This window comes from Mustelus asterias, chromosome 5 (assembly GCF_964213995.1).
Source record: "Mustelus asterias chromosome 5, sMusAst1.hap1.1, whole genome shotgun sequence".
In the NCBI taxonomy this organism is placed as follows: domain Eukaryota; kingdom Metazoa; phylum Chordata; class Chondrichthyes; order Carcharhiniformes; family Triakidae; genus Mustelus; species Mustelus asterias.
The window spans coordinates 105,036,915-105,051,031 of NC_135805.1; the positions used below are offsets into that span (position 1 = coordinate 105,036,915).

Genomic DNA, 14,117 nt, shown 5'->3' on the forward strand with positions numbered 1-14,117 from the left:
AAACAACTCTTCGGTAAGGAGACCAAAATTATTGCATAATACTCCAGGTGTGATCTTATCAAAGCCCTACATAATTGCAGCAAGTCTTCCTTACTATTACACTCCAACTTATTTGCAATAAAGATTAATATACCATTTGCCTTTCTTATTGCTGCATGTTAGTTTCCTGTAATATATGTACCAAATCCCTCTGACTAACATTAGTCTCTAACATATTAAAAAATATTCTGCCTTTCCTTTCTTCTTCCCAAAGTGAATATTTTCACACTTAGAATCATAGAATCCTACAGTGCAGAAGGAGGTCATTTGGTCCATCGAGTCTGCACCGACCACAATCCCACCCAGGCCCTATCCCCATAGCCCCAGCATTTAACCTAGCTGGTCTCCCTGACACTAAGGGACAATTTAGCATGGCCATCCACCTGCCCTGCACATCTTTGGACTGTGGGAGAAAACCCATGATGTGGAGATGCCGGCGTTGGACTGGGGTAAACACAGTAAGAAGTTTAACAACACCAGGTCAAAGTCCAACAGGTTTATTTGTCTGACAACGTTAGCTGAGTTGCAGGAGTGTGTGCCGTGTGCCTGGTGGATGGTGTTCTCACGTGGGATGATGGCATCTGTGTCGATGATCCGGCACGTCTTGCACGTCGGCACGTATTCGCATTCCAACCATTATTCATGTAAATTGAGTCTGTGTCTTTATATGCCCTGTTTGTGAACAGAATTCCCACTCACCTGAAGAAGGGGCTTGGAGCTCCGAAAGCTTGTGTGGCTTTTGCTACCAAATAAACCTGTTGGACTTTAACCTGGTGTTGTTAAACTTCTTACGGAGAAAACCCACGCAGACACGGGGAGAATGTGCAAACTCCACACCGACAGTGACGCAAAGCCGATAATCAAACCCGGGTCCCTGGCGCTGTGAGGCAGTAGTGCTAACCACTGTGCCACCATGCCACTCATATTGCCAACACTATACTCCATTTGCCAACTTCTTGCCCAATCATTTAACTGGTCCATATCCCTTTGCAGCCTCGTGTCCTGCTCAGCTTTCTGATCTAGCTTCGCATCACAGCAAACTTGGTTGCATCACACTCAGTTCCTCATCTAAGCAATTGAAATAGATTTTAAAGGCCCAAGCATTGATACTTGCAACACTCCACTACTTATACCCTGCCCTTCTGAAACTGTCCAGTTTATTCCTACTCTATGTTTTCTGTCCATTAGAACAATCCTCAATCTATGGTAATATATTACCCCAACCCCACAAACAGTAAACTTGTGTAACAATCTCTTGTGAAGGTCTTCTGAAATGACAAATATATGACATTATATATGGTTCCCCCTTATACCTTCAAAAATATCTAATGGCTTGTAAATAGCACACTTCATCAATAAATCTCGAAGAGATTTGATAATCATTATTTCCCTTCCATAAAACAGTATGCCTAATCATATTGTGATTATCCAAGTGCCTTGTTACCATGTCCTTAATAAGAGGTTTTCACATTTTCTCTTCTACTGATATCAGACTAACAGTGCTATAGTTGCCTGTTTTCTCTCAGTACAGTAGATCCACTTTGACCCACTGCAGCAGAATGGCATGATGCAACATGCAAGTCACCTATCATTAAAAGCAGCTCTTTCCTGCTCACCATTTATTAAAGAGTCGATGGGCTGCAGCTGCTGTGACAATGCACCTACTGAGTAAGCAAGCTGGCAATCTATTTTACACATTGTGTGTTCACATCATAAGTGATTAAATGTGCTATTTACAAGCTATTATACTGGAAAGTAAGTACAATGAATCTCATGCATGTCCTTCTTGCTGTGGCACTCGGGCTCAACTTTCACCTCACAATTTAGCACCCTTTGAAACCAACGCTCTGTGGGCTCCGGAAATGACACTGAAAAAATAATTGTTCAATAACATGTCAACAGCGCAATTAATTTCCAGGCTGAAGTAATAATATCTAAATGGAAGCATTCAGTGATTTGTAGAAATAAAACAAATATTACATACCTAAGGACAGATTCAACAAAAACCCTTAAAGCTTTTATGTGAATCCAGGCAATATATGCTTCGCTAAAATTAACTTTTAGCCAACGCAACAAAGGACCCTGGAATGAATATAATATAAGATTAAACAATAAATTTATGTAGGCATGTTTAGTTGAAAGTAAATTCATATTTATATAATTCATTTTTGATATTTATATGCTAGCTTTATCCAAGGAATTTTATACACACACATTTTGAATTACATCACACATGTAGGAGCTGATATCAAGTCCTTAATGATCTATGCGGATCAATTCACTGGACACACTGGGTGGAATTTTGCACCCATATTGCAGCGGGAAATTGTCGTAAAATTGGGCATAAAGCAGCCAGCGGGAATGGCACCGGTTTTCGTGCGTCGTGATTTTACAACACCCGGATTTCCAGCATGGTCAGCCTCTCGCCGGAAATGGGTGAGAGTCTGGTTAATTTATTGAAATGTATAAAAATGCTGTTTTGCATCTGTTTAGTGAACCCGGTACCCAATCGTCTGGGCTCACTTGCCTTTATGGCTTCATCAGGAGAAGTTCTCTCCGGCGAGGAAAACACCTGCTCTCCATGATCGGGGAACAACTGTGTTGGCAAGATGGGGGTGCTCCTTGGGCAGTGAGACTGGCAGCGCCACCTTGGCAATGCCAGCCTGGTACCTGGGCAATACCAACTGGGCACCTTGGCATCATCCATCAGGCAATGCCAGGGGCGGGGCCAGTGGAGGTGTGCCGGGGGCAGAGTCAATGGGGGTGGGCATGCCCACTGCCACTCTACCTACAATCGGTGGGGGAGGGAGGAGGCCCGTTGCCACTCTGCCTGCAATTGGTGGGGGAGGAAATGGGGCCCGCTCTTGATCTGAGCAGCTGGAGGGGTGGCATTTTGGGCTGCGGGCCCCCGCAATTCACAATTGCGGGGGGGGGGGGGGGAGGCGGGGAGCTAGTTGAGGCCTGATGGCTCTTTCTCTGTCTATGAGATCCCTGCTACTGCTAATGCGCATCAAAGTCTATACATGCACAATATCTCCCATTACAGGCTGGCTGGTGAATTAAGCCCCGCCTACAGCCTCTCTGGCTAGAAACTGACTAGCCCGTCTTTTCAGAGAGAGAGTGCATAAGATTGGGCGTGAAATCTCGCCAAGAAAATGGATCAGCAAATCTCCCATTTTCACGCTAGCTGGACATTTAGAAAAAAATCTCATAAAATTCCACCCAATGGATCAGAAAAAGAATGGTGATTCATTGGATGGGATTTTCTGATCCTTTCCGCCAGTGGGATCTTCCAGTCCCGCCGAAGGCAACCCCCCTCCCCCCATGGCGGGTTCCCCGGCCGCAGGGCGTGCAAGCACTGTTGACTTTGGCAAGACCTGAAGATCCCGTCAGCAGCTAATGGTGAGCCACCGCCAGAAAACACGCCATAGGGGGCCGTAAAATCCCAGCCATTATGGTTTTTGTGCATAGTGTGTTTTTCTGGTGATTTGGGAAAAGGGAAATGACCTACTAAAAGGATTTATTCAATACATAATATATGATTTCTGCACCATTTTATTCTGTTGGAATGTCTGTCCATTTGTAACAATTGTCCTATTACTGGTCCAATGGGATTACCAATCCCCCCATTTGATATATTTGTAAGAAGAGAAGGACTTAACGTTGATAACAAGTGAGTCACCAGGTGCACTATAGCCACTTGCTGGTGGTCGCACACCCATATCTGCAGAGGTGAAAATACCTCACTGCCCAAACAATTCGTACATGGCAATTCGTACAGTTCTCAATGCTGGTTGGAATAGATAGGCATGAAAATTTGATGAGTAATTACACTCATTCATCAGGCCTTCGCACATATCTGTTCCAAAAACATGTCCTGCTTTATTCTCCTCCTGCACATTCTCCTCGTGTCTGCGTGGGTTTCCTCCGGGTGCTCCGGTTTCCTCCCACAGTCCAAAGATGTGCGGGTTAGGTTGATTGGCCAGGTTATAAATTGCCCCTTAGAGTCCTGGGATGCGTAGGTTAGAGGGATTAGCGGGTAAATATGTGGGGGTAGGGCCTGAGTGGGATTGTGGTCAGTGCAGACTCAATGGGCCGAATGGCCTCCTTCTGCACTGTAGGGTTTCTATGATTTATGCAATGTTGCATGAATAAAGAATCTAGCATGATTTGCAACCAACAAAGCCCATCTGGGTTGCAACTGCAAAATATGCTATCAACTATATTTGCTGTTATTGTCACATCTGCTGAACAACAATTGTTGTGGAACTGTTTTCAAAGGGTCCAGGCCAGCAGAAACCAAGATGCAGCATGGTGCTCTCTGCTATTAGAGCACCTGTTGCTAACATGCAGGAAATAAGTGACAGTTTCAGGGGTTGGCATTCCCTGACTGCTAACTCAATTATGTGTTCCGAATATCTAGTTCATTGTTCATGTGATTTAGGATATACCTGTTAGCTTTAGAACACAACTTGTAGTTTTAGGAATTAAAGTTCAACTATAGAAAATGGATAAGTGCAATTATGCAATGTTGGAGTCCATAATCCTCAAAAGGTTGGGGTCATGTTGACTTAAGAGGGTAACAGCTAGAAAAGTTAAATCATAAAACAACAGGTGGGCTTACTTGGCTCGGGAACTAGAGATGTGAGGTTAGCAATGTTTGTAAAGAAGGGCATTCCGGGGAGATGATTCAGCTTTGGGAATTCAAACTAAATTAATTTAGAAGCATTCAGTGAATTCTGAAAGGTTGTAAAATCCATTTCCTTCATAAAATCAAACAAAAAGTTATAAATATAGCAGGCTGCATCATTATGGAAAGGGTTAGAACTCAGGGAAGTTCTCTGGTTTCAACTTATCCGGGCATTTGCTGAGGGAGTCAGTTGCAGTATGGACCGAGTGTGACTTGAAACTCATTAACGGATAGCTGAAGTAAATGATTGTTGTCTAGGTCTGTGCTGTAAGCAGAGAAAATACTAACTTCGTTACTGACTGTGTGGCATGAATGTGAGGCTTAATCTCAGTTTGAAAATATATGCCGAGAAAGTGGGCATGCTTTCCGTAAGGATGGGGTGGATAAGTTAGATTGATGTGGGATGGTGGTGTTGGAGAACTGTGCTGATATTCTGCAGAACTGGAAAGATCTTAGGATTGGCTTTGAGAACTTGCAGTGAAGGAGGTTGTGGGAATGGCAAAACTGATGGAATATGTTGTATCTACACTGGGTGGAGTGGTCTGAAATTCTTGGGAGTTGGGTTGAGCGATGCCATTCGTTAGAAATGGGGTGGGGTCTTAGATTGTGGAAGCTTCCTACAGGATTCAGTATTGATAATCCCACCCAGGCTCTATCCCCATAACTCCATGTATTTACCCTTCTAATCCCCTAATGCAAGTGTGTGTGTGTTAAGGTTTGCAAACTCCAGCTGTGGGGGTTGGGGAGGATTTTTCCAGGCTATGGAAGCATTGGGATCGATTTCTAGGAAATGGGAACATGGGCAGCAGGATTGGGCAGTTGATTTGTGGGAGATTTGTGAATGATGCCTTGGTACTTGCTAGTGGTAGGATGGAATTCTCGGGCCACAGAACCATTGTGATATAGGTTCTTAAGTTTAAAAGCACTTGGAAAAATTGGCCTGTCTTCTGAAATCATTGAGAATGGTTTCTACTCTATGAAACCTCTATGAGTATTGGGAGGTAATCTTGGAGTGTAGGAGATTGAGGGAGCAGGGCCCCAAAGTCCACAAGGACTTGAGGGAAGGAGCTTAGGCCATTGCAAGGACATAGCCCGGCAGTATTAAGGGCAGAACTAAAATCACTTGGCATTGAGGGGGAAAGAATACAACAGATTTGCCCTGGCCATTTTTTTAGGTCTCAGCAAAAATAAGTTTTCAGGAATTAAAAAAAAAAACACTTTTTATTTTCTATGTCTGGTGGGCGATTAGCAAGATGCTTAACAACTGATTGTTCTCAGCTTAATGCGTTTATATATTTTGTTCATCTGAGGGACAAGTGGCTCTTCCAATCTCCTGCTATAACTTCACTGGAAGGTTACCAACTAGAAACAGCTGTTCATGGCCTGAGATTGGGAACACTCCAGCAGAATCTCCTAATGATGTTTCCAATTCCATACTGTCTAGCAGAAATCTCTGATCAATGGGATTGAGATCCGATTGGACAGTGTAAACACATTTTACATTTGATATCTATTAGAGGGAGAAATACAACAATATTCATTGGTAATTTGCCTGTTTTTTATTCATTCATGGGATGTGGACATTGTTGGTCATCCTAAATTGCCCTTTGAATGGGCATTGCTGTGGATCTGGAGTCACGTGTAGGCCAGACCAGGTAAGGATTGCAAATTTCCTTCCCTAAAGTGTACCAGATGGGTTTTTACAAGAATTGACAATGGTTTCATGTTCTACCAGGTTTTTGTTTTATTCATTCGAGGGATATGGGCATCACTGGCTAGCCAGCATTTATTGTCCTTCCCTGGGTACCCTTGGAGGGATGTTGAGAGTCAATCACATTGTTGTGGTTCTGGAGTCACATGTAGGCCAATCCAGGTAAGGGTAGCAGATTTCCTTCCCTAAAGGATATTAAGTGAATCAGGTGGGTTTTTCTGACAATCAACAATGGTTTTATGGTCATCTAGATACTTTTTATTGAATTCAAATTCCATCATGTACTGTCGTGGGATTTGAACCCTGGTCCCCAGACTATTACTCTGAGTCTCTGGATTACTATTCAGTGACAATACCACTTTACCATTACCTCCCCATGCATTCTGATACTTGTGTAGCACATGCATTAATGCATCCCTTTGCCTTCAGATTAGGAAGATTAGCACTGCTGCCTCACAGCTCCAGGGTCCTGGGTTCAATTCCCGGCTCGGGTCACTGTCTGTGTGGAGTTTGCACATTCTCCTCGTGTCTGCGTGGGTTTCCTCCGGGTGCTCCGGTTTCCTCCCACAGTCCAAAGATGTGCGGGTTAGGTTGATTGGCCAGGTTAAAAAAAAATTGCCCCTTAGAGTCCTGAGATGCGTAGGTTAGAGGGATTAGCAGGTAAATATGTGGGGGTAGGGCCTGGGTGGGATTGTGGTCGGTGCAGACTCGATGGGCCGAATGGCCTCCTTCTGCACTGTAGGGTTTCTATGATGATTTCTATGATGATGATTTCTAAATTGTGGGCCTTAGTAACATTTAAAAACTCATGGAACAAGAAAATTTATTTGGGCAATCAATCTAATCCCTTTCAAAAAACAATCAAAATCTCCACCCTATCATAGGGTTGAAAGTTGACTGCCAAAGGAACAGAAATATTAATTCATATTGCACATGACAAACTTATCCTGAATCTGAAGTACTTCTAGAATCTAGATAGATCGATAATCAGTTGAGATGTGTTTGAGCTTGACATCATCTCTATATTCTCCGCTAATCTTCCTCTCTGTGATATAGCAGATGCACAAGGTAATGGGAATCATACTGCTTTTGATGAAATTACCTTTAAATTAGCACATGATGTTTTATGAATTGTAATATACCTTTGCATCAATTGTTTTCTACAGCAACTGTGTAACTGTATATCCTATATAGTATTTTAAATAATAACATTTTTCTAAACCCACCAAAAGCACATTTTAAATAAATTAGCTGCTTATCTATTTTCAAGTTAGGAAAGTCTGATTTTCTGTCAGGACTACAGTACTCACATACTGTTGTTTCTTGTCTGCATTGAGTCGTGTCATTTCTTCCTTCTCGGCATGCAATTCCTCTTCACTGTAGCTAAATTCACGTACTATAAATCTAGCAGAGAACAGTTCTTTTAAAACTCTGCTACTGTTTGTATCTGAATTCATTTAATAATTTAATTGTGAAACAGGGAGGTAGATCTGTATCTCCACCACCTGGGTTGTAATCCGGCAAGGTGGATTCTCCTCCCATCATAGAATCCAACCAATTATCATTCCATTGGAATCACTGGAATGAAAATCAAGCAGAGGAAATAAAGTAGTGGCTCTGAAACTGGGCACCGCAGGGGCGTTCCAGAGGTCCTGTGGAATAATATGAAAGTGTTTACAAAGCAGGACCAGTCGGACAGATGGGTGACCGCACTGGAGTTGGATCTCATCTTGCCAGTAGGTAGCCACTCAAGACTGCTTAACTGAGCTTTTTAGTTAAAGGCTCCATGCGGATTGATATAGAAAAGGATAAAAGTGTTTGTAGCCTCTTGCATTGCCAGTCAAGCAGATGCACAAAACTGTCCAACTAGTCTCAAACCATTCTCCAGCCAGTCTCTCAGGGATCTACAGGGCCGTTACTTTACCACGTTGAGTACTGTGTGTATTGGGGGACCACATTCTGCAATTCCATCAACTTTTCTTTGAGAAATATGAAATGTTGACCCTTATATAGAATGATCTGCATGTGTCATTTTTTAAATCACACAGGATGGACAGACTCTGAAGTGAGAATAAGGCACATGCATCTCACTGATATCTATAACTAAATAGCTATTCTTCTAAAACATTATTAAAACACTCTGGGCTGCATTTTACATGCTCTCACCGGGTGTGTGTTTGGCAGAGGGCACATAAAATAGGGTGGGTGCCTACCCCATCACCTTCCTGCCCACTCTATCAACTTGCTGCCCATTCCATCACCTTCCTGCCCAGCCCCAAGCTCACCCCCACAATGGGCAGGCACCAAATTCAGCAGCCCTTCCACCATATTTAAATAAATAATCATGGGCCAATTAATCCTGATAATACACTGCATACGTCATAAAATGGTTGACATGTGCTGTCAAGTTTTTTAAAAATTCACCAAAGGGCGGGAAGAAAGGGGCACTTCCATCTTCAGGGGCTACTTTTGCCGATCGGGGAGCTGCCTTGCTAAGATAGAACCTCCATCCCTGTTTCTTCCTACCTACCTGTTGTCTTAAACCCAACACCCCACACCACTCCTTAAACTGCCCAGCCCTTCACCCTGCCCAAAACCCCAAAATGACCTATTTCCAGAGATCTACGGGCCTTCTTCTGCTTTCCAGCAGTGCCAACTAATGCACTCTTGGTACTAATGCAACTTCCAGCCAATCAGATTGGCCAGCAGCTCCTGGGCGTGGACTTCTCCCCAGTGAGGGGCGAATGTCCAACAGGCTGCCCTTCTAGCTGGCCCCGCAGTGCCTTTTGGCTGCAGGGAAGACTAGCATGGAGCAGGTTGGTTTCCTGTAATATTCCATCTTCTTGTAGCACTTTCATATTTGCTGGTTGTGTCCCTGGCACCAAACACATTGTCTATTATAGTTTAATTACAGTTATTGCCAAACTGCTAATTAAAGTATTAATTCCAATTCTCCTTTTCAATGCATCTTGCTGAAATAAATAACACGTCAACTGAAACTACAACTAACTTTCTTGTGCTATTTTCTGACTTGTGGCACATTTCCATCTAGCTCATACATAATGGACAACCGTCTGAGCTATTTTTCTACTTTTTCTTGTCTTACATGACTTGCAAGTACAAAATCTCAACTCACTTAGTGTCTGAATGTGCTTATTCCCGAATGTGAAAAAGAAATTGTTTTTTAGCATGTGCATTACCAGTATAACAGTACAAAATGCACTGTACTGACTGCTGAGGCATCAGTTGAGTCAAAAAATTCTTATTGAATAAATTGACTGGCTTTATGGAAGTGAAAATCAGTCCCTTAATATTTTCAGCCACACATTTGTAATCAGTCATTTATTCCAACTTGAAACACGAAAGGAAGGAGAATAAAGTTTTTTTTTACAATTGATAAAATGATTTAAACATACTTGTTTTCTCTGGCTCTGATTTTGAATTCATCCACAGTTTTCTTGAAGAGAGTTACTGTAAACAGGGCTCCCTCCGTGTCTTCAATGATCATTCTGTGCATCAGAAAGGTTCATGATCTTAGTTTAAAGAAACTTCCAGTTAACAGTTTCAGAAAATACTTTATTTAAAAGAATACATACATAATTGATAGTTTGCCAGTGCTGAGGGAAAATCCACTACTACTGACAATCCACATTTTACAAGTCAAATTGTATATTGACATTTTAAGTGTCTTTAGGTAGATTTAAGTACTGTAGCAGTGTAGTAAACTACTGTTAGCTTATTGCCTGTGTGTGTGACATGCCTGGACACGTCCCTGCCGGCCCTGCGTGGGACTCCTCCCCCCCTGATCCAGGTATAAAGCTGACTGCTCCCCACCCCCTGCCTCAGTCTCTGGACCAGTTCATCGGCATGGGTGTGCTCCAAGTCTTTTGCTAATAAAAAGCCTATTTGTTGGGGGTAGGGTGTTAGCGTGGATTGGGGATTGGCTATCCGACAGGAAGCAGAGAGTCGGAATAAATGGGTGCTTTTCTGGTTGGCAGATGGTAACTAGTGGCGTGCCGCAGGGATCGGTACTGGGGCCTCAACTATTTACCATTTATATAGACGATCTGGAGGAGGGGACTGAGTGTAGGGTAACAAAGTTTGCAGACGACTCAAAGATAAGTGGAAAAGTGAATCGTGTGGAGGGCGTAGAAGGTCTGCAGAGAGATTTGGACAGGCTGAGTGAGTGGGCGAGGATCTGGCAGATGGAGTATAATGTTAACAAATGCGAGGTTATTCACTTTGGAAGAAATAATAGCAAATTGGATTATTATCTAAATGGAAAGAAATTACAACATGCTGCTGTGCAGAGGGACCTGGGGGTCCTTGTGCATGAGACGCAAAAACCCAGTCTGCAGGTGCAACAGGTGATCAAGAAGGCAAATGGGATGTTGGCCTATATCGCAAGGGGAATAGAATATAAAAGCAGAGATGTCTTGCTGCATCTGTACAGGGCATTGGTGAGGCCGCAGCTGGAATACTGTGTGCAGTATTGGTCCCCTTATTTGCGGAAGGATATATTGGCCTTGGAGGGAGTGCAGAGAAGGTTCACCAGGTTGATACCAGAGATGAGGGGTGTTGATTATGAGGAGAGACTGAGCAGATAGGGTTTGTACTTGTTGGAATTTAGAAGGCTGAGGGGGGATCTTATAGAGACCTATAAGATAATGAAGGGGCTGGATAGGGTAGAGATGGAGAGATTCTTTCCACTTAGGAAGGAAACTAGAACTTAGAGGGCACAGCCTCAAAATAAAGGGGGGTCAGTTTAGGACAGAGTTGAGGAGGAACTTCTTCTCTCAGAGGGTGGTGAATCTCTGGAATTCTCTGCCCACTGAAGTGGTGGAGGCTACCTTGTTGAATATGTTTAAATCACGGATAGATGGATTCCTGATCGGTAAGGGAATTAGGGGTTATAGGGATCAGGCGGGTAAGTGGAACTGATCCACTTCAGGTCAGCCATGTTCTTATTGAATGGCGGGGCAGGCTCAAGGGGCTAGATGGTCTACTCCTGCTCCTATTTCTTATGTTCTTAAGTTCTTATGTTCTTGCATACAAACTAGTCTTTGCTTGATTGATGGTGCATCAAGCAGCCATTGTCCTTAGTTGCTGGTGATGCACAATGTCAAGCGATTGTGCATAGGTTCATTTTGGGAGGTGTGGCTATATTTATTTTCAGGAAATTTATCACAATATTTGACCAGAGGAAAGTTCCAATGAAAACTGGTGTCCAGGTCTCATTAGCAAATAGATGCTTGGGAGTGAAAATCACATTAAGTTATCTATGCAACCATCTTCTTCATCTACATCAACAGTAGCAACCTCCAGAAAACATGAATATTTGGTCATTGGCAAATAATATGTAATAATAATAATTCTTTAGCCCTCTTTGCCAAGCAGTGATGGTAGTTCAATTCACTTGAACTCAAGAAATTGGCAAAATTGAACACATTAAGTATTGCTTTTTACCAATTTTAACACTTTTCTACTTCCAACTGCTATTGTGTATTTTACCTACTTATGATTTTTAAATCTTTCTTTTCCTCCCCTATTTTACATTTCCACATGTCAAAATTTAGACAGTCAGGTGATGGAGAGCACACTGAGGCTTTATTTATTTGTTAGTTTTCATAGAATCCCTACAGTGCAGAAGGAGGCCATTTGGCCCATCGAGTCTGCACAAACTCTCTGACAGAGCATCCCACCCAGACCCTATCCCCATAGCTCCACGTATTTACCCCACTAATCCCCCTAACCTATACATCTTGGGACACTAAGGGACAATTTAGCATGGTCAATCCACCTTTCGACAATGCATGGGATGGATTCTCCCAAAAAAATTCTAAGTGTTGAATTTGCGTGAAAACTGGAATAAATCACGTTGGTTTTTTCAGTGGGAGTTTTAAAATGAATCTCCCACACTCTGTGCATCACAGACAGCCCTAGCATAATTCACTCCAGAAATCAGTGGGCAGGCCTATCCCCGCTGGAGAGGCCGGCAGCACAGCGCAGAGCGGGCCACTACGCATGCGCCGATCTGTCAGTGCCAAGATTGCAGGCACTGCCGGCCTCCTGATCGCTGGCCAGCCCCGCGAACTCGCAAAGCTGGCCATGCGACCCTCCCCCAAACCTCCCCCCCCATAGCCCGAACGCTGGTCTTCCAGACATGTCCGGATCAGCCTCAATGCCACCCCTCCGATCCTCGATCCCTCCACCCCGACCAGTCCCAAACCCCCCTCCCCCCGCAGTACTGACCCCCACAGCAGGCTGCCCCCCAGGGAACACCCCCCCCCCCAACTCCTGGCACCCAATTCTCTGGGGGGCCGCAATTGCCCCCCTCCACTCCAGCGGGATCAGGCCACCAGCTTCCACAAATAGGGAGCTACTCTAAGCCCGGCTAGAGGAGTGAGGCACTCCTGGCCAGGGGGAGGAGGGGGTGGAGATGCTAGCGAGCCTGGAGATTTCAGTCCCAGGCCCACTAATGGGATTTTAAGTATATTTAAATTAGGCGCTGACAACACCGAAAATCCAGTGCTGGGAGACATGCTCAGGCCCTGGCGCCCAGCAGGAAGGCCGCAAAACGGCCCCCATTAGAATCTCCCAGCCCGCTACGCTAAAAAAGCAGCGCAGCGGGATGGGAGAATCATCTCCCACACATTTGGACTGTGGGAGGAAACCCACGCAGACATGGGGAGAACGTGCAGACTTTGCAGAGACAGTGATCCAAGGCCGGAATTGAGCCCAGGTCCCTGGTGCTGTGAGGCAGCAGTGCTAACCACTGTGACACTGTGCCGCAGAGATGCACATCTCCTCCCAAAACCCTTTCTGCCTGTTCCCGTGTGTGTATATTTATTTATTTATTGTGCAACGGTAAAATTCAATATCATGCAACATTTCCCAATATAAAAATTTTTTTTAAAATTCATTCATGGGCACTTCTGGCTAGGTCAGCATTTATTGGATATCCCTAATTGCTCTCGAGAAGGTGGTAGTAAGCTGCCTTCTTGAACTGCTGCAGTCCACGTGGTGGAGGTATACCCTCAGTGCTGTTAGGGAGGAACTTCCAGGATTTTGACCAAATGACATTAAAGGACGGCGATATATTTGCAAGTCAGGATGGTGAGAGGCTTGGAGGGGAGCTACCAGTTGGTGGTATTTCCATGCATCTGCTGCCCTTATGTTTCTAGATGGTAGTGGTCATGGATTTGGTAAGTGCTGTCTCAGGAGCCTTGGTTATTTCCTGCAGTGCATCTTGTAGATGGTACATAATGCTGCCACTGCGCTTGGTGGTGGAAGGTGCCTTTGACCTGCTCTTGCAGCCAAGGTATTTATATGGCTAGTCCAGTTCAGTTTCTGGTCAATGGTATCCCCACCCCCCCACCTCCCCACCAACCCCCCCACCCCATCCCCCAGGACATTGATAGTGAGGATTCTGTGAAGGTAATGCCATTGAATGTCATGGGGTGATGGTTAGATTCTCTCTTGTTGGAGATAGTCATTGTCTGGCACTTGTGCAGTGCAAATGTTATTTGCCACTTGTCAGCCCAAGACTGGATATTGCCCAAGTCTTGCTGTGTTTTGACATGGACTGCCTCAGTATCTGAAGAGTTGCGATGGTGCTGAACATTATGCAGTCATCAGCAAACATCCTCACTTCTGCCTTAATATGGAAGGAAAGTC

At 44.1% G+C, this 14,117-nt stretch overlaps 1 protein-coding gene across 2 annotated transcripts in view; it reads right to left on the minus strand.

The window, feature by feature from the left end:
- Positions 1-14,117, minus strand: part of LOC144493735 (V-type proton ATPase subunit C 1-A-like) — a 74,304-nt gene that overhangs the window by 19,170 nt on the left and 41,017 nt on the right. For both annotated transcript variants that reach the window (XM_078213147.1, XM_078213146.1), the window contains exons 9-11: positions 9,857-9,949; positions 7,751-7,844; positions 2,024-2,121 (exon numbers count right to left, since the gene is read on the minus strand). In XM_078213147.1, the coding sequence (XP_078069273.1) occupies positions 2,024-2,121; positions 7,751-7,844; positions 9,857-9,949 (285 nt within the window). The remainder of the gene's footprint in view (positions 1-2,023; positions 2,122-7,750; positions 7,845-9,856; positions 9,950-14,117) is intronic.